Source organism: Paramisgurnus dabryanus, chromosome 7, assembly GCF_030506205.2.
Source record: "Paramisgurnus dabryanus chromosome 7, PD_genome_1.1, whole genome shotgun sequence".
NCBI classification, from domain to species: domain Eukaryota; kingdom Metazoa; phylum Chordata; class Actinopteri; order Cypriniformes; family Cobitidae; genus Paramisgurnus; species Paramisgurnus dabryanus.
The window spans coordinates 32,193,448-32,213,097 of NC_133343.1; the positions used below are offsets into that span (position 1 = coordinate 32,193,448).

At 36.9% G+C, this 19,650-nt stretch overlaps 2 protein-coding genes across 2 annotated transcripts in view; one reads left to right on the forward strand and one right to left on the reverse strand.

Annotated features, from left to right (window-relative positions):
• gnai2b (guanine nucleotide binding protein (G protein), alpha inhibiting activity polypeptide 2b) overlaps positions 1-19,650 on the forward strand; it is a 47,824-nt gene that overhangs the window by 26,597 nt on the left and 1,577 nt on the right. The window contains exons 2-8 of the mRNA XM_065279571.2: positions 9,322-9,364; positions 10,191-10,332; positions 10,808-10,968; positions 15,275-15,403; positions 17,975-18,104; positions 18,761-18,914; positions 19,001-19,213. Coding sequence (XP_065135643.1) covers positions 9,322-9,364; positions 10,191-10,332; positions 10,808-10,968; positions 15,275-15,403; positions 17,975-18,104; positions 18,761-18,914; positions 19,001-19,191 — 950 coding nt within the window. The 3' untranslated portion in view covers positions 19,192-19,213. The remainder of the gene's footprint in view (positions 1-9,321; positions 9,365-10,190; positions 10,333-10,807; positions 10,969-15,274; positions 15,404-17,974; positions 18,105-18,760; positions 18,915-19,000; positions 19,214-19,650) is intronic.
• The window catches only part of LOC141282386 (uncharacterized), a 219,013-nt gene that overhangs the window by 5,809 nt on the left and 193,554 nt on the right, over positions 1-19,650 (reverse strand). The window lies entirely within an intron of this gene.

Consider the following 19,650-nt stretch of genomic DNA (forward strand, 5'->3'; position numbering starts at 1 on the left):
ATGTCATAGTATTGTAAGCAACACTGATTGACATCTAACGTTACACACGCATACACGTGTGTGTGTGTGTGTGTCATGCTTGTGGTGCATGCGAGTACAAACCTAAGATGGAAACAAACGTCTTTTGTGCAACTGCAGAGCAAGAAAAAATACCTGCGGTGGAAATATTTCATCTTGTGGTGCATTGAGAGAAAAGCAGGAGACAAACAGCGAGTTCAGTTTGAGAGATTTCCTCTCTCAGTGCCGGCACGTGAACAGTCAGCTTTGATAAGTCATGTGTGAATTGGTTGAAATTGTTTGTCTGAAATGGAGACGCAGCATTAATTTGTTGTTGTAGGCGAGAAGAGATTCACATTAATAGCCGGGTAGAGAAAGCATGATGAAGTGTGCAGATGACACACACGTGCTGCTGGCACATTGCTTTGCATTTGCTTCCTGTTGGCAAAAACAGGAAGATCATTGCGGTTTCACATTCGATTAAACCATGTTTATTATTAAACTTAAACCTTTCCATTTGTGGTTTATTGCATACTGAATCACTGCAATGCTTTGGAGGTCTTTCATTATTAAACACACGGTCGCATTTGCATGAACAAGATTTTTCACTTGTCTTAAGAATACAAGTCACTTCATGATAAAAACAACTAAACAAATCTTATGTTATTTTCTACTGGTGTTCAATGGTGTTCCTCTTAAGTTATGGATAAACGTTGATGTTTGTTAGTTTAGCACATGCTTTTATGTTTTTTTTAATAGTTTTAAGATAGATTTTAAGTAGACTAGTATTTATTTGGGCTGTTGAACATAATCGTTTTTATGACGCATTGTCATGAGAGTAGATCAAACGAGGGACACGTGGGACATGACAGCGCGCAAACGCTAATTTCATGTTATCTTGCGCTTAAACACACATATTTATGCAAATATATGCATAATTATTCTCGTAAACGCAGTCTGTCGAATGCAAGCAGTGGAGAAAATTTATTTGTATGCTTGTTATAATTATTTGGATAATTGCTCACAATTTCTTATTATTTGTTTTGTATTACATCATATTTTAAAAAAAATACACTCACCTTAAGGATTATTAGGAACACTAATACTGTGTTTGACCCCCTTTCGCCTTCAGAACTGCTTTAATTCTATGTGGCATTGATTCAACAAAGTGCTAAAAGAGTTCTTTAGAAATGTTGGCCCATATTGATATGATAGCATCTTGCAGTTGATGGAGATTTGTGGGATGCACATCCAGGGCACGAAGCTCCCGTTCCACCACATCCCAAAGATGCTCTATTGGGTTGAGATCTGGTGACTGTGGGGGCCATTTTAGTACAGTAAACTCATAGTCATGTTCAAGAAACCATTTTGAAATGATTCGAGCTTTGTGACATGGTGCATTATCCTGCTGGAAGTAGGGTACATGGTGGTCATAAAGGGATGGACATGGTCAGAAACAATGCTCAGGTAGGCCATGGCATTTAAGCGATGCCCAATTGGCACTAAGGAGCCTAAAGTGTGCCAAGAAAATATCCCCCCACACCATTACAACACCACCAGCAGCCTGCACAGTGGTAACAAGGCATGATGGATCCATGTTCTCATTCTGTTTACGCCAAATTCTGACTCTACCATCTGAATGTCTCAATAGAAATCAAGACTCATCAGACCAGGCAACATTTTTCCAGTCTTCAACTGTCCAATTTTAGTGAGCTTATGCATATGTAGCCTCTTTTTCCTATTTGTAGTGGAAATGAGTGGGACCCGGTGGGGTCTTCTGCTGTTGTAGTCCATCCGCCTCAAGGTTGTGTGTGTTGTGGCTTCACAAATGCTTTGTTGCATACCTCGGTTGTAACGAGTGGTTATTTCAGTCAAAGTTGCTCTTCTATCAGCTTGAATCAGTCGGCCCATTCTCCTCTGACCTCTAGCATCAACAAGGCATTTTCGCTCACAGGACTGCCGCATACTGGATGTTTTTCTCTTTTCACACCATTCTTTGTAAACCCTAGAAATGGGTGTGCGTGAAAATCCCAGTAACTGAGCAGATTGTGAAATACTCAGACTGGCCCATCTGGCAGCAACAACCATGCCACGCTCAAAATTGCTTAAATCACCTTTCTTTCCCATTCTGACATTCAATTTGGAGTTCAGGAGATTGTCTTAACCAGGACCACACACCTAAATGCATTGAAGCAACTGCCATGTGATTGGTTGATTAGATCATTGCATTTATGAGAAATTGAACAGGTGTTCCTAATAATCCTTTAGGTGAGTGTACAGTCAAACCAAACTGTATTCGGAAACATTTCACACATTTTCACAGTTTATTTGCATAACAAATTAACCTTGAATTAAAGAAAAAAATACTGGTAGACCACTGTATCGAAAATTTGATGGGTCTAATAAGTCACAATTTACTTTATTTTGCTTTACTATTTACATATACATGTCCTTGTCCCCCTTACTTTTAAGATGCCGGCTATGGCCCTGTGCACTTAATTGACACGTTAAAGATGCCACATTGCATCTCAAAGCGATACGAGCCTAATCAATGAAGCCTCTGATCACAACATATAAATAGGGAAATGTTAGCGTAATTTTGTCACTTATTGGGAGCACGGAGCAGTATGCTAACTGGAGCCATTTATTTCCAGTCTTTGTTTGTGCTAAGCTAGGCTAGCGGTGGGTGCGTCAGACAAAGTTACGGGAGGCATGGAGATGAAAAAAGTATGTAGTGGGACAGTAGAAAACCTGTTAAAACGCTCTCACACTGGCGTGTACAGTAAGATAGCAACATAGTGTCACACATTTTTGATGGCACTGTGGATTAAGCCGAGCTCAGAGGAACATGAGAGATCAGATTGTGGGTTTCAGCCTGATCCCCCCTGAGACGTGCGATAGTGTGCTGATGTTTTTAGGTTCTTTCTGCAAGAGCGAGCACAACGAGGATGTTTAGAAAGGCTCACGTCACTAGCGATGTCAGTATGCAACCTTATGAATAAAACAGCTACTGTTACTAATATAGTAACACTAACTACAGTCTCATTGGTCTATAATGATTTGTGCACTAAAGAATCATTCACAGTACATGAAGTAGTGGTTTTTTTTTACGTTGCAGTGTTATTGGATAAAAGCCTAATCCACTGTAAGCACATGCTTCAGTTTGGATTAAGTCCTCCGTTTATTTACTCTTTATTTGCTCACCCGTACAATTTCAATATGACATGCTTGATTTTGCAACAGGAGCAGTGTCTTATCAGGTGCCATCTGTTTGCCTTAAACATCAGATTAAGTCTGACATCTGTGTAAATGAAATCAATCCGCTGTGATTTGAGCATTACATCTTCACGCCGCTGTATCTCGGCATCATACGAACTCTCATCAGACTGGATCGTAGGGGCGCGCGTGAATTGAGAGTCACCGTGTTCGCGCTCCACCGCATTGCACCATGCAATACCGCTAAGCGTCTCCGGCTTTCCTGACCCACTTTCCCCACCGTTCTTTTATTTATTCCACATCAGGATTCACTGCACACACGCTACCCGGTGGCAGGATTCAATAGTGGGTTAAATGACAAGACGGGTCTCTTGACATGGTCATTTTCAGATTGTGTTGAATGCTGGATGGTATCTATCGCTGGTCATGTTTCATTACGGCCTTTGCTTTGTTCTTTGAACTCAAACATGAATGGATTTTGACACTTCGTGCTGCTACATCATCAACATTATTGCATTCATATCTCAGATGAAAGATACATCATCCAAAGTTTTATTGTGAATTGAATACTCGTGCCAAATATGATTCAAGATGATAGTAGTCAAACAGTTTGGCACTGGATGATGTAATGATGACAGTATTTCCGTATTGCAACGAAAGAGCACCAGATGAGATCATAAACTAAATATTCAATATTGTATCATTTAACAATATTGAATATTTTGTGTATGATCTCATTTGATGCTCTTTGTTTGCAAAAAGGAAATACTGTCATCACACTTTCATATTTTCATTCTGATAATTTACTCACCCCCCATTTCATCCAAGATATTTATGTCTTTCTTTGTTCAGACGAGCAGAGATAGTTTTTTTTTTTTTTTTTTTTTTTGAGGAAAACATTCCAGGATTTTTCTCCATACTTTAGTGGACCTCAACAGTTTACAGTTTCAATGCAGCTTCAAAGGGCTCTAAACGATCCCAACTGAGGCATAAGGGTCTAATCTAGCAAAATGATCGTAATCTTTTGCCAAAAAAAATCTTTTGAAAAAAAACGTTGTCGATTCTCATGCGTGTCTCATCAGTAAAGCCGGTTCGGTGATAAGTAGTAAACTGCTATCACCTGCTTTCAGATGGAGCACCATTTACTACACAGAGCCGTATTTCACCGAAAGCTAGGCAAAATTCATAATCGCATTCATAATCGTGGAATATCGTCTTCGATTATGAACGTGATTTTGCCTAGCTTCTTTGTGAAATACGGCTATGTGTAGTAAATGCCGCTCCATCTGGAAGCAGTTTTTAACCACAACTTCTCATCTTGCACTAGCTGTGTGATGCGCCAGTGCAACCTTACGTATTACAATACTTAATCACGTTGAATGGTGTGAAATGCGTATGCTCCAATGTTTACAAGTGTCGAGAAAGAGGACGGTTCCAATGTTGTTTTTCAATTAATGTCTTTGTGTTTATTGTTTAAAATGGTCTGCAAGTGTACGCTTCACATATGTAACGTGTAACCTTTCGACGTGATTACATAATGCATAAGGTCGCGCTGGCAAGTCACACGGCTAGTGCAAGACGAGAAGTTGTGGTTTAAAAGTACATATTTTCATTTTTTACCGAAAATGACGATTGTTTCGATAGATAAGACCCTTATGCCTCGGTTGTGATCGTTTCAGAGCCTTTTGAAGCTGCATTGTAACTGTAAACTGTTGAGGTCCGATAAAGATATTTTGCCTCGACTGAATCTTGGATGAAATTGGGGTAAGTAAATTATTGGGAATTTTTTTTTGGGAAAGTGGATTAATCCTTTAAAGGGAGTGATATTACGCACTGTCCGAGAATAGTCCCCTTGGTTACTTTCAATAGCAGGGAACCATTTTCGGGCAGTGAGTAATATCACTACGCCTGCTGCAGCCATGTTACGGCAGCAAAGTCCGTGATTATTACGCCAGTTTGAGAGTATAGTTCTTAGCCATATCTGCTTAGAAAATCACAACTTTTAATTTTCTGTCAGTCTTAGTACACGATGTAACTACAGAAGAGTCAAGTTTTAAATAGGAAAAATATTGAAACTCTTTGGTTATTTTTATTGCGATGCGAATGGACTAATCGGATTCAATGGATTATGCTAAGCTATGCTAAAAGTGCTAGCGCCAGACCCGAAGATCGGCTGAATGGATTCCAAAAAAGGTACAAATCAAAAAAGTGGAATGTCCCTTTAAATAATATTTAAAACTCACAAAATATTTGAGTATACGACCTGGGTCTTATTGATCATTTACGGATTTTATCATAACAGCAGTGACTTACAGTGCATTCGAGGCACAATCATCAGTATGTCTGTTCCCTAGAAATCGAACTAACAACCTTTGCGCTGCTAATATAATGCTCTACCAATTGAGCAAACACGAGTGGAAAATAAAAGCGAGTTCAAGTTTAAAATGTGAAGTTACAGGTTGTGTAGCATCTGGATTTGAGTTATTATCATCATTTATTTCCCAAGAAAATCACAAATTACTGTCTCTTCTTCCAGGCAGTCCAGGTTTCCTGTCTCGTGCAGAGCTTCATGTCAGTGTTTCTGACAGTAACAAGATAAGCGGGATGTTGCTGTCTGTCTGTATGAATCTGCATCAGAGACATTACAATGAATTATGAGACTGGAGATGCTGAGGTTTTTTGTCATCAGCGCTCAAAAGACGTATGTTTTGTAAAAGGAACCAGAGCGGAGATGCTGACCTTTAGATTGTTCTTGTTATTAAAAATGACACACACACACACACACACACACACACACACACACACACACACACACACACACACACACACACACACACACACACACACACACACACACACACACACACACACACACACACACACACACACATTCTGGTTTCCATGTTTTGTGGGGACATTCCATAGACGTAATGCATTTTATACTGTACAAACTGTATATTCTATTCCCCTTACCTACCCCATTCCCTAACCCCAGCCATCACAGAAACCATTCAGCTACTTCACATTTTCAATAAACATCATTCTGTTTGATTTATAAGCTTGTTTCCTCATGGGGACATCAAAATGTCCCCACAAGGTCACAAAAACACTGGTATTCCTATCTTTGTGGGGACAATTGGTCCCCACGACGTGATAATTACCAGGTACACACACACACACACACACACACACACAAACACACACACTTTGCCTTTGTAGCAGCTAAATCATAACCTGAAGGTTTGTCTAATTTTTCTGGTAACGGAAACAGGAAGTAGTTGTGTCGAGGTTGTGGGGCAATGCTAACACCCATCTGTTAACTTATATATATATATATATATATATATATATATATATATATATGTATATGTATATGTATATGTATATGTATATGTATATGTATATGTATATGTATATGTATATGTATCGTAGTGTGCACACTTTTTGCAGTGAAGTATGACGGAAGTGGAGGGTGAAAGCACAGTTCAGGGAGCATAACAACTCCGTATTTGTCATACATCATTACAAAAAGAGTTCGAAATGCACGTCATTCGGCCGCGTAATTCGTGACTTTGCAGCCTTAAGCATGAGTGATTTACATGCTAAGTCAATGCAAAGATGCGATAGACATCCTGTGGCGCAAATTTGATCACTAATTTCACTCGCAAATGACGCACGAAATGCTCACTGCGTGCAAATCGCGGCATTCGCGCCGCAGGATGTCTATCACGTCTATGCATTGACTTTACATGGAAATCACTCGTGCTTTACACTTCATTCGCATCTGGTGTTAACGCACCATTCGAATTTGAATTCAACAAAACATATAAAATTATATAATGTAGTGAAGTTGCTTAGTAGTTAATGAAAAGTTAATGTAACTCTTCAAGTTTTTAATCTGTCTGAAGTTTTAATTAGATGTTATTTGTTCATTACAAGTCTCTGTTTATCATATCTGTTCATATGCCCTGCACCAAATGAATAAGCTTGAAAACATTTAGTGTTTGTTAATAGGTCCAGTGTGCATTAAAACACTCTCTTTGTCTCCAATTACACGGTTTTGCCCTCTGTGGTGTGTCGTGGTTTGTGCACAAACAATTGAATTGTTTTTCTTGGAGTCTCTTAAGAATCAGTTATTGCCACTTTCTCATTAAGCCATTAGTGAGTATTAATATCTGTGGGGACGACATGATCTGTGTCTCATCTGCCGAGTTACTGTAATGAGAGGTCAATGCTAATATTTGTTTCCTAAGGCAGATTTTTTCGTTGTACAAAGTGCAATGGACAATACACAGTACAGTCATAATATTGTAGTACAGGTAACAATAAAAGTCAATAATTAATCCAAATATAAAGCTTGAGAGCAGTTTACACCATTCACAAAAAAAACATTTATAATTAAATTGAAGGAGGATGCATTTTTAGACATATTTTGCATTTTTGATTTGCATTTGTTAGTTTTTTCCTCTTTGTTGTGTCATTTAGTTTTAAGCTAAAATATTTCTATCATTGTATCATAGTTTTCTTGGTCCTCCTTCACTATTCCCTATAAGTCCACTATATGGGAAAGAAGTGAATGAAATTAAGTAAGCGATTTCAGAAATGAATGTAGGCTATATACCATGTGTCAGAGACTACTACTGTTGTGAAGATTTACATCTACGAGTCATTTACATATACATGCAACGGTAAAGTTTACTTTCTTACTGTTTGTCACATTTTTCATATTTAGGTTTTGGTGGTTTTATTTGTTATATTTATTACATTTATTTAATTTGTTTATTTTTAAAAGGTTGAAAATAAATGAACAAACACCATTTATAAACATAAATTCAGTTAATTATAACATTATATTTTGTCTGTGTCGATAGCCTGTGGTCATGGCGGCCCAAGTTCGATTCCCGAACCTTTCTTCTCTAAATAAAGGCACAAAAGCCCCAAAAACATAGCTTAAAAAAATAGAAAAGATGCTATTCAGAAGGAGTGTGGCGACAAAATTTGTATGTCTGTGATTGAGTCAAACAGGAATGTGGGCGGGACCTTGATACAGCGGCTCCACCTCACGATCACTGTTGTACAGACTTGACTCCAAATGCATAAGCAGGCATTTTTGGGAGATTTTGGCATCATTTTTCTGCATTGGAAATGAAGTCGTCCATTTTTTTTTACAGTCTATGCCAAGAACAATAACTGTAATGATAACTATCCGTGTTCACAACAATGGACAATAATGTTATGCTTGTTCTAAGCTTGCATGCTGCAATCTTACATTATAAATCTGTAAGCCCATTGAATTCGAAAGGATTTTGATTGGCTTTCAAAGTTTTAATGTTTGTCATCTAAAAAATTGCTATCTTACAGTACAAATGATGTGACAAATTGATGTGATGACCGATATACTGCACTGAAAGCCATTAAAGATCTCTTATGTTCTTCTCTCTTGAGCGCAACCCAGATGATTTATCATTTCTGTCCACTAAAAATAATTTAATGACTACGTCCACCTCGCAGAGCTGGTTAGGAGGTCTAAATTCTTCTTCTCAGCGTTTTTAGAAACAAGGAAAGCTGTTTTTAGACTACGACAGACATGGTTATTACCGCATACTGTAATGAGCAAAGCACACAGGCAGTTTTCGTTTTCAGATTTGCCTGATATCCACACATATCGGCACATCAGGTTTTCACATGGCTTACTTTTTCAGCAGATGTTTTGGTAAAGCTTCAATGAGGGGCATTAGCCTAAAAATCTGTGCGGGGTGTGAATGCCAAAGCTTTAGGTTATATCACAAATCAAATATTTCAGCTTGTTTTTGGCCAGCGAGAGAGTTCGGACCGTAAAATGATATGCATTATATTTATAATGGGATCATTAATGATTATAGTTACAACTGAAGGGCCTTAGCCCTGTTGTTTTGGTTTTTGCATAATTTAAACGTTAATGACACAAATTCTCATTAAAACAACCGTGTCTACTTAAGCATGACTATATTGACCCATCAGCATCTAGGACCAGATATAAAGTATTTTTCTATGTGCATCCAGAGAGCTTTTATTTATTCGACAGCTTGCTCTGCATTATGAATCACACTTTTTCTTTTTGCTTTGCAGGTGCAGGTGAATCAGGAAAAAGCACCATTGTGAAACAGATGAAGTAAGTCGAAAAAATCGTTCGCCTACCATCTGTATATTTATGTGTTATTGCTGAGTCTGGGATTGCTTCTCTTTGCGTCTTTGAATTTGGGAACAATGTTTCTTGCCAAGCGGCAAAATTAAAATGCACCCTATGTAGATACCTCACGAGTTTTTGCAACATCAAAAGAGTTTTGTTTTTTCATATCGATTGATTAAATCAAACATTTGATCAGGTAGATAAAACCAGACAAAATGTCTCTTTATGAGAATCAGCTCTTTGCAGATGAAGAGATCATACACATGACATTCATCTGCTATATGTTTATATACATGTTTATAACAGCACGAATAACAATGAAATAGGATTTTACAGAAACTCATATTCTATTCTGACTTCGATTTTTGTGATGACAAGTCACATTTCTGTACAGCGTGATCTTCTGCACAGACCCAGTGGTGTTACCCCGCTTCACTAACTCTCCTCTTCCTCCTCTTCATTATTAATACACAACATTTATCTCTTAACATGTTAGATTATTTATGCATGTATTTGTGCTGAGCTGTTTACAAAGCAGAATGTTTGTTTATAATTATTTTTGTTATATTTTTAGTGCTGTCAAACGATTAATCACGATTAATCGCATGCAAAATAAAAATGTGTGTTTGCATAATATATGTGTGTGTTTTTAATTTTAATTTATGTATAATTTATATATAATATAAAATATATAAAAATATAATACTTGTTTATGCAAACATAAACTTTTATCTTGTATGCGATTAATCGTGATTAATCGTTTGACAGCCCTTTATCTTTTAATCTGTGTGTTGAACTCTCCGTTCAGAATCATTCATGAAGATGGCTACTCAGAAGATGAATGCAAGCAATATAGAGCCGTGGTCTACAGCAACACCATCCAGTCAATAATGGCCATTATTAAAGCCATGAGTAACCTCAAGATAGAGTACGGAGATCCTGGAAGAGTGGTGAGAATCCTGCACACCTGGACAAATAGAGATCATGCTGGAATTTTGTCAGTGAACTGCACACCGATATTTATTTGATATGATTTGCATACATTAGTTTAATGCTGATCGAGTAATCTTTTGAGTTAAGAATGTCATGTGTATTGGATATATGTTGGATGCATTTCAATGCACTGATATCAGTGATGCGCATGTGTGGCATTTCCACAATTGGAAGTATTTTAGACTGCTTGAAAGTCATTTCTTTGTCATACAATACAAGTAAAATAGCATGGGATGGTATTTTAAATAAAAAAACATTGAGGTATTAAAAGCATCGCTGAACCGCAGTACTGGCACAACACTTTTGTGTCGGGTGAAATATATGTGTTACTTTGTCTCTCAGCTATCCTCCAGTGAACTAGCACCCTATATCTCAGCATATCTTGTGTATGTGTGTGAATGCATGTGCATGCATGTGTGTGTGTTTGTGCAGGATGATGCTCGGCAGCTATTTGCGTTGTCTGCAACAGCAGAAGAGCAGGGGATCTTGACAGATGATCTGGCCAATGTGATCCACAGGCTATGGGCTGATGGAGGAGTGCAGGGCTGTTTCGCTCGCTCCAGAGAGTATCAGCTCAATGACTCTGCTGCCTAGTAAGTGTACACACACACACACACACACACACACACACACACACACACACACAGGTTTCCATGGGGACATGTATTAATGTATGCACATGCTCTTACTCACTGATATTCATTTTGTAATATCACCCCATATGAAAAATAACTGTAGAACATGCATACTGTAGTGTATAGTATTTATCATAGTAACCTGTAGTGTATTGTAGTACATATGCTATTAATTACTACACTCTGTAAATGTATACTATAGTATTATGTATATTACTATAGTAAATTGATGAACATTAGTAAATATTCCGTTCAATTCAAATGTATTTATATAGCGCGGAAAAAAAAACGTTTCATCCTATCTATATTTTTTCTCTGCTTATAAACTCTTAAATATGGGTATTTTTTTAGCAAAAAGCTGAAATAATTGCATTTTTATGAAGGAATTTTGTTAGGGATCAGATTCAGAACGATTATCAAAACATAAACGGAGTGTAAAATTAGTAAATAAATTTTCCTTCAGTTTTTATAATTTGGGTAAGTGCCATCTAGTGGACAATCGCGGCATTACAGATAACCATAAAAACTCATCAGGAACATGTTTTTTCCATGCAAATGTTTTCTCTTAATTGACGAGATAATTTATAATGGGTATCAAACTGAACAAGACATGCCTCTTCTGCATACATGGAAATGGCCCCTAACATATGTTTTTTTTTTTTTTTCGTTTTCCACACAAACCACAGGTCAATATTAAAATCAAGACAGGTGATGCATTCCTATTCCAAAAATGTAGAAGTGGTAATGTCTGTGGGTTATTTAAGGCACAAATTAAATAACACGGGCACAACAGCTGATTTCCATAATGACCAACGCAATCTACTAAGAGCAGCGCAAATTAGTTCAGGGTCGCAAATACGCAAAGCTGATCTTGAGTTCAGCACCACGGACATCGCAGATGAAAATGTGTGAAATCCCAGCTAATGAAGCCAAGGTACACTGAAAAGAACCAGAGGAAAAAAAAAGGTTTTGAAGTTTTTAAAATCCTGGTAGTGTTACTTCTCCTCCAAGCGTGGCTTGGCAAAAATAGTTTTTCTGGCATTACAAATAAACTCTTACATGTGGAAAAAATCCTCTGCCTTGTATTGTCTCTGCCAAGCCTCCTATTTTGAGCGCAAATACCAGTAATATCGCAACCACAAACGGTAGTAAATCACGTTGCATGAATCATTTAAATAATCTCCTCCCATACGTTTTGCGTCTGAAAGGGAAACTCCTTGTTGCATATGCATTTCTAGGTCCGTCGCAAAAATAACAAGACCGTACATTTTCAGCACTAGGATGATTTACTATTTATTATATAGCATTTAAGATTTTTACTACAGTTAACTATAGTAAATAGTTAAGCATGCTACAGTATATTTATGCATGTAGGAAATTTCTTCAATATACAAATGACTAACTTCCCTTTGGATACAGGGAATTTCAACACATTTTAGTGTGCAGATATGTGAAAAGAGCCAAGTTCAAGCAGGGATCACAATAGCAAACCCATCTGTTGTTGTTAGTGGGATCTTAACAAGGTCACAACACACACACACACACACACACACACACACATACACACAATGACTCAGTGATGCAGCTTTCTGATGTTTTATACTTTCACCAAAATAAACATTATTTTGTCTCATGATCTATACGGCATCTTACATGAGAGCTGCTGTCTACAGAGCACTTCAGCAATAACATTCGCTTTCAGTCTTGTACGTCTTATGGAGGAGATTAAAGAAGGTTGATCTTTTTTTTCTTGATACGTCTGCTATCAGAGTATATTGCAGTATTTATAGCAGATGTGGTCCTTCTTAAACCTCAGGCTATACAGCTGAACAGCCAATGGCCTTGTACCCATCACATGATGTTCTTCCTGAAACCTTTCGAAGAGTCGTCCATTTAAATCCAGCGCTGAGGGGGAAATGAGCTCTTAGTCCGTGAAGGGAATAATGCAGTGAAACTGAGATACTGAGTCACTGGTTTTTGTTTCTTATTTCTGAATGTAATTATAAGTAACTGAAATCATGGATTAGTCAGATTGTTCAGTATTCATTCATGATCTGAGAACCAGACGTCATTTCAACAAGAAATTTAAAGTCCCCATGAAATCAAAAAAGTTTTTTGGTTTTTAAGAATATTTTTGCCTTAAGGATATCTGTAAACTAGTGTTCACCAAAACATGAACAAAATTCACATTTAGATATACAGATATGTAAGCAATGATTTTTATGGCATCATTATAAACTTCTGCTTCTCATCAGATTCCAGGCTGTGAACTAAACACTATTGGGTGATTCTCACAAAATCCAGACATAGAAAGTGTCCAGGATCAGATTTTTTAAAAAGCCTTTTTTTGCACATATAGAATTAAGGTCTGAACTTACTATAACCATTATTTTTAGAGGATTTGAAAATATTTCCTATAGAATTATTTACATTTTTTAGATTATCATTATCAAAAATTATCATTACCACAACATGATATTACATTAAATATATGCATTTACAAACTCATGTTTCGGTAATGAGAACTCAAAAGTTGTGTAGGTACTATGACAAACAAAATTTAAATTTTTATCTGGAGAAAAAATAAGCACTGCTTACCTGGTAGCCATCTTGAGTGTCACAGTCAATTATGTCCCTTCCAACAATTTGTTTTTGGAAAATATTAGTTCCTTGAGGGCTTAAACAATGTTTGAAAATTGTTGTGGAGGATGAGAAAACATTTATATTCCTTATTATTGTCTCTACATTTACCAATGATCACCAAACATGTTTCTTTACTGTATATGTTTATAGTATAACATGCACTAAAGCTTTTTATTTTTTAGATTTTTTAATTATAAATATTTCCATGTCAAAGAACCCAAATCCAGTCATGGACACATTGCGGTAATGAAAATGTTCCCCTTAAATGTAGAAAAAACAACAATATTGGTTTGTATGATGTCATGTGAAATCATGTGCAAAATAGTACATGAAGAGATGTTTGTTACTGTATGCTTCTTATATTTTTTATCAAAATGTTTCATGTCACCTCATAAGTCTATTTCGCGAGAATCACCCTATTGGCCATTTAAGAAGAAGGGGAGGAGCAATTCATTATGTCCATCCCAACCTTCTGTTTTAGTGGAAATTATATCAACACATCAAATAGATCACTTTAGCGGGTCTTTAAGGTGGTTATGGACCTATGTAACTTTTCTTATGGCAGCAGATATAGCAGATTGTTCCACTGAATCAATTTGTACTGAAAAAAAAAGTATTTATTGTGTTGAAGTTTTTTTATTAGTAATATCTGAGATAATTTATATGCATGAATGCCACAGGGAACAGAGGTGAAGATTTGATTCATAACGTCAACATGGCAACATTTCTGCATAATTCAAGTTGCTCCATGCTTATGGCTATATATGATGTATAAAAATCGAATGCAATTGCTTAAATTATAATTGCATAAAGAAACTATTATTATTTAGTATCATTAGTATTTTTAGCATTGACCACCCTCCATGCACCCCCCACCCAAACATCCCATTACAGTAATGTGTCCAACATTTAAAGTTTTTCTTTATTGTTATTCTAAGTAGATCTGATTACCGCTGTCTGGACATTAATTTTTGAGTTGGCACAAATACATTTTCCAAGAAACAGATAAATATAAAACTATCGCAAAAAGCAGTAGGCGAGGCGAGTAGTATGTGCGAATTTGTGTACAGAGTTAAAAGAGGTAATTTGTTTAAAAGTGCCTTAGCAATAAATGTATGCATATAAACATTCCTCCTAAAATGTAAAGACGATCATGCAAAAGATTCATATAATATACAATGATGAGTATGTGAATCTGCACCATACACAAAATGTAAAGCCGCATGATAAACAAAACGATTACTGCATCGGGTTAGTGAAATACAATTATAAATTAATAAACAATATAATACATTTTAGCATTTAGTCTGATCTTGTATAGACAAACAAGTCGATACATATAAATACTGAAAATGTAACATTGTATAAATAAAATGTATATGTAATGTAAATGTCCTGCATTTGTTTTTCATTGCAAACATGAGTCAAAGCAACCTTACCAGGGGACAAATCACACAAATCAGCAAAGACAGTATGATAAACACAAACCAGCAGGAGATAAATAAATACACACAGCTTGTTCACACTATTTTCTGGTCAAAATTGTATTAATTTGAACGACTAAACTGCTTTATTTGATGCATTATGTGATATCTAATTCTGTGTGTTTGTGTTTTTGTAGTTATCTGAATGATATGGACCGGATAGCACGCCCCGACTACGTTCCCACCCAGCAGGATGTTCTGAGGACAAGAGTAAAGACGACTGGGATTGTGGAGACGCATTTCACTTTTAAAGATCTGCACTTCAAGTGAGAGACGTTTTGTGCTTTGTCTATAAGAGCCTTTGAATATTCATCATGGGCGAATCAATGAGAAAAATCTATGAACTATAAATAACACATCTATCGTCTCAGGTTGAAGGAAGGAACTATAATTAAAGCTGTGTCCGGGTGATTTGTTAAAGGTGCGGGGAATCAGGTGTTTTTATTGTTTTATACTGTTGTTTAAGGGTCTACTTATGAGGTTTGTGCGATTTGGACTTAAAAACATCAAAAGCAATAAGTAATAGGCTAATTTACGGCTGGCTTGAGAAATGCTTTGTTTTGATGGGCAGGCTGCATTGAAGTCTAACGAAGTTAATTTTTTTGCTTGTTTTAAGCACAAATATACTTTGATTTGATATTTTTTGTCTAAAAACTAAACATCATTTTGCCTACACATCCTCATGCCCATGGCGTCAATATTTGACGCACTTGACCATGCGTCAATATGTTACGCGGAGGGTATACCTTTCGCGTCATTTTTTGACGAACTGGGGACTTCAATACTATTACGTCCGTTGCATTCTCTTTCCTATTTTCTTACCATTTTCGCGTCGGTTTAGGGTTAGATTACGCATATTAAACAGTGTACGCGAAATTAAACAGTTTAAACAGTTGTCACCTGGCGTTGGGGTTAGACACAGTTGTCACCTGGCGTTGGGGTTAGAGTTAGGTTTGGGTAGGGATGTCATTATGTAAATCTAACCCTAAACCGACGCGAAAATGGTAAGAAAATAGGAAAGAGAATGCAACGGACGTAATAGTATTGAAGTCCCCAGTTCGTCAAAAAATGACGCGAAAGGTATACCCTCCGCGTAACATATTGACGCATGGTCAAGTGCGTCAAATATTGACGCCACGGGCATGAGGATGGGTTGCATTTTGCTCATGAAGAAAATTCATTTTGATGTAAGAATTTTTAGATATTTGTACTGAAACCAAGATAAAAACATAAGTATGAAAGTCATTTTCTGCAGTGAATATGTTTGTGAGAGAAACATTGGATGTTTTGAGCTTATTTTGTGACGGATGCGTTGCGTTTCCACTGGAAAAATAAAGATCAGCGTGGTGTTACTTAAATAACGTTGATCCTATGGACCTCTATTGGATATATGTGGTCATTGCACTTTCTTTCTTTAATTATAATTTCTTAAGTTTTTCCACAAACCAGATGTCACTATTCTATCCCTCATGCTGCGTTCACACCAGCCGCGGTAGAGGCGTCAAGCGGGAGTGATTTCAATGATAAGTCAATGTGAAAACGTGTTGACGTGCATCTGGAGGTCTCGCGGCACGAATGAGGCGTTTAGCGTTGGGCGGTAGGCGCGCTTTTGCTCATTCGTGCGTCTAGCTTGGCCGCGGCAAACGGGCGAGTTGAAAAAGTTGAACTTTGGTGGAAAAACTCGCCACATTAACCAATCACGATCTTGCTCTAGAAGAGCCCCTCCCTTGATGCGAATTTCCGTGTGAATGTCTCGATGACTACAATTTCACTAGGCTTTCACGCGCGAATGAAGCGAGTAAACTCAAACTGTTCAAGCGGAAAACTAGGCACGGTACACGTAAATTTGACTAATCAAACGCGGCTGGTTTGAACCCACGGTAACATATAGAGCAATGTCCAAAAACAATTTAAATTTAAGTAAGATTAAAAACATTTAAGTGATTATTTCTTTAAAAAAATAATTTTTCATGAGCCAATTAATGGCCTAGTTAAGCAATTGTGCGGTAAATATGTAAAAAACTTCCAAATTTTCACAAAAACACAGCATAAATGTATAGTTGATAGTTTCCCATATAAAAAAATGTATATTTCACTCTTTAAAAGTTTGGGGTGTATCAGACCCCAAACACTATAAACGGTAAAACAAATGTACACACCTATAGAAGAACTAAATCAAGCCCGTTTTTTTGTGCATGTTTAAATAGATTATTTAGTAAAAGTCACAGAGTTTCATTCCCCTGAGATGAAGGTAACACTTTTAAAAAATCCAGTGGGGTCCCCAAACACTGATTAAGGGTTAACACAAAGGCGCGACCTGTTTATATTTCAAACACGCTGCATATGAAAGCTGTCCAAATGCATTTCCCAGAGCCGCCTTCATGTCGCCGAAGTCATCAGGTGCCTAAGCTTTCCGTCGCAGCCTAAATGTTGCCGGCTAAATAATTGTGAATATTCACCAGCCTCCTTTCAATCTTAACATTTGCTTCACATCACTTGCTCATCATTGTGTTATACAACATTATTAGTAATACATAGGCAAAATGACAGTGGGAAAACAAACCACAAACCGGTTTTCAACTTCCTGTCACCATAGCAACAATTTGCTCTGAAATTGCAGAATGACATCAAAGTAATAAACACATCAACAGGAGATAAAGCAACGATATGATAAATATGATTGTGTTAATAAAGAATGCTTTATGTAACGTATGTCAGATCAGTCTGAACACCGTAGCGAACACACAGCGCTAGCACTTTTAATTTAAGAAAATGTATAAATCTAGTTATGGCCATGTCGATGTGGTTTTAATTCGGATATCCCTCTCTCTCTTTAGGATGTTTGATGTGGGAGGTCAGAGATCAGAAAGGAAGAAATGGATCCATTGTTTCGAGGGAGTCACAGCTATAATCTTTTGTGTGGCTTTAAGTGCATATGACCTGGTGTTAGCAGAAGATGAGGAGATGGTGAGTGTCAGTTTTGTCCTGTCCATAATCACCCAGACTATTTTTCTTCAGAAAACACACGTGTTAGGAATATTCGTGAAGATCAGATGGTTGAAATGTGTTCGCTTGGAGTTATATTGATATATTGCATGCAGATGTATCGGATAATATTTTGAATTTTTTTTTTTTTTGCATTGTTTTGTCTAATAAAAAGACTGACAACGCCAAACTCTGACAGACAGTAAAATTACCAATCATAATTCACTTTTTAATGTGATGTTACATTGTGTCACACACATCAAAGTCTTTTTTAAACTGTACCATGCAGTGCCAAATCTGAAGTCTTATAAATATTTTTCAATTACTTTTAAAGGGTTCATTTATAAATATTATACATAAGAAATGTTTCACCAATTTTCTGTCTCATAACAGTCTCATTGCTTTATCAATATTGGTACTGACCATTAAAAAAACACCTGTTGACCACAATTTCGGATTTAAAGTGGAACTGTGGCATTGTGGTCGATGTTTTAAACCAAAGTGCTCATGCATGCCAGACAGGTTTTTGTCCATGGTGTCTGAGCACGTGTGATATCTTTCCTAAAGAGTAAATTGTGAGCTTACAGCGCCCTCTTGTGTTGTTCACCATGCAAGATTTTCTTATTTGTCTGTTTCAGAATCGCATGCATGAGAGCATGAAACTGTTTGACTCCATCTGTAACAACAAATGGTTCACTGAGACCTCCATTATCTTGTTCCTCAACAAGAAGGATCTGTTTGAAGAGAAGATCACACATAGCCCTCTCACCATCTGCTTCCCTGAATACCCGGGTCAGTCCCAAACAATTGACTCACTTTGGCTAACTAAAATTTAGTCCGTAATAAATCTAATATATTTCCGTGCAATATTTATGTAGGAGCCAACAAATACGACGAGGCTGCCAGTTACATTCAGACCAAGTTTGAAGATCTCAACAAGAAGAAGGACACAAAAGAAATTTACACCCACTTCACCTGTGCTACTGACACAAAGAACGTGCAGTTTGTGTTCGACGCCGTCACAGATGTCATCATCAAAAACAACCTGAAGGACTGCGGCCTTTTTTAATGACAGCGGCCCTGACGACAAGGTTGAGAGATATAAACAATATTGAGATACTAAAGATAATAGTTCACTGAAAAGTTATGTATATTATATTGCATTTCTGTCAAGAGATCCTCCTAAAAGTTACACACTGCACCTTTAATGCAGTGACATTCATGTATTTTTAAGTAACTTAAGCAACCATGGGCCATTACCTCGAATCGGTGCCATTTGTATGTTATAACTCACAAATATAAATTGAAGTATATTTTTTACCACTAAATCTAATAACACACATATTTTACTTTTCAAAATGAGTATTGGTCAATCTCAGGTAACTAGTTTATTTTTTAACATAGTTTCTAAATAGAGGATGGAGGCATTTTCGTAACAGGACTGAGTTTTTAGCAAATACATGAAATATAGCTGCATTAAATATGTGAAAACTGAGCAAATTCTAGTTATTTACCAAATTTATACTTT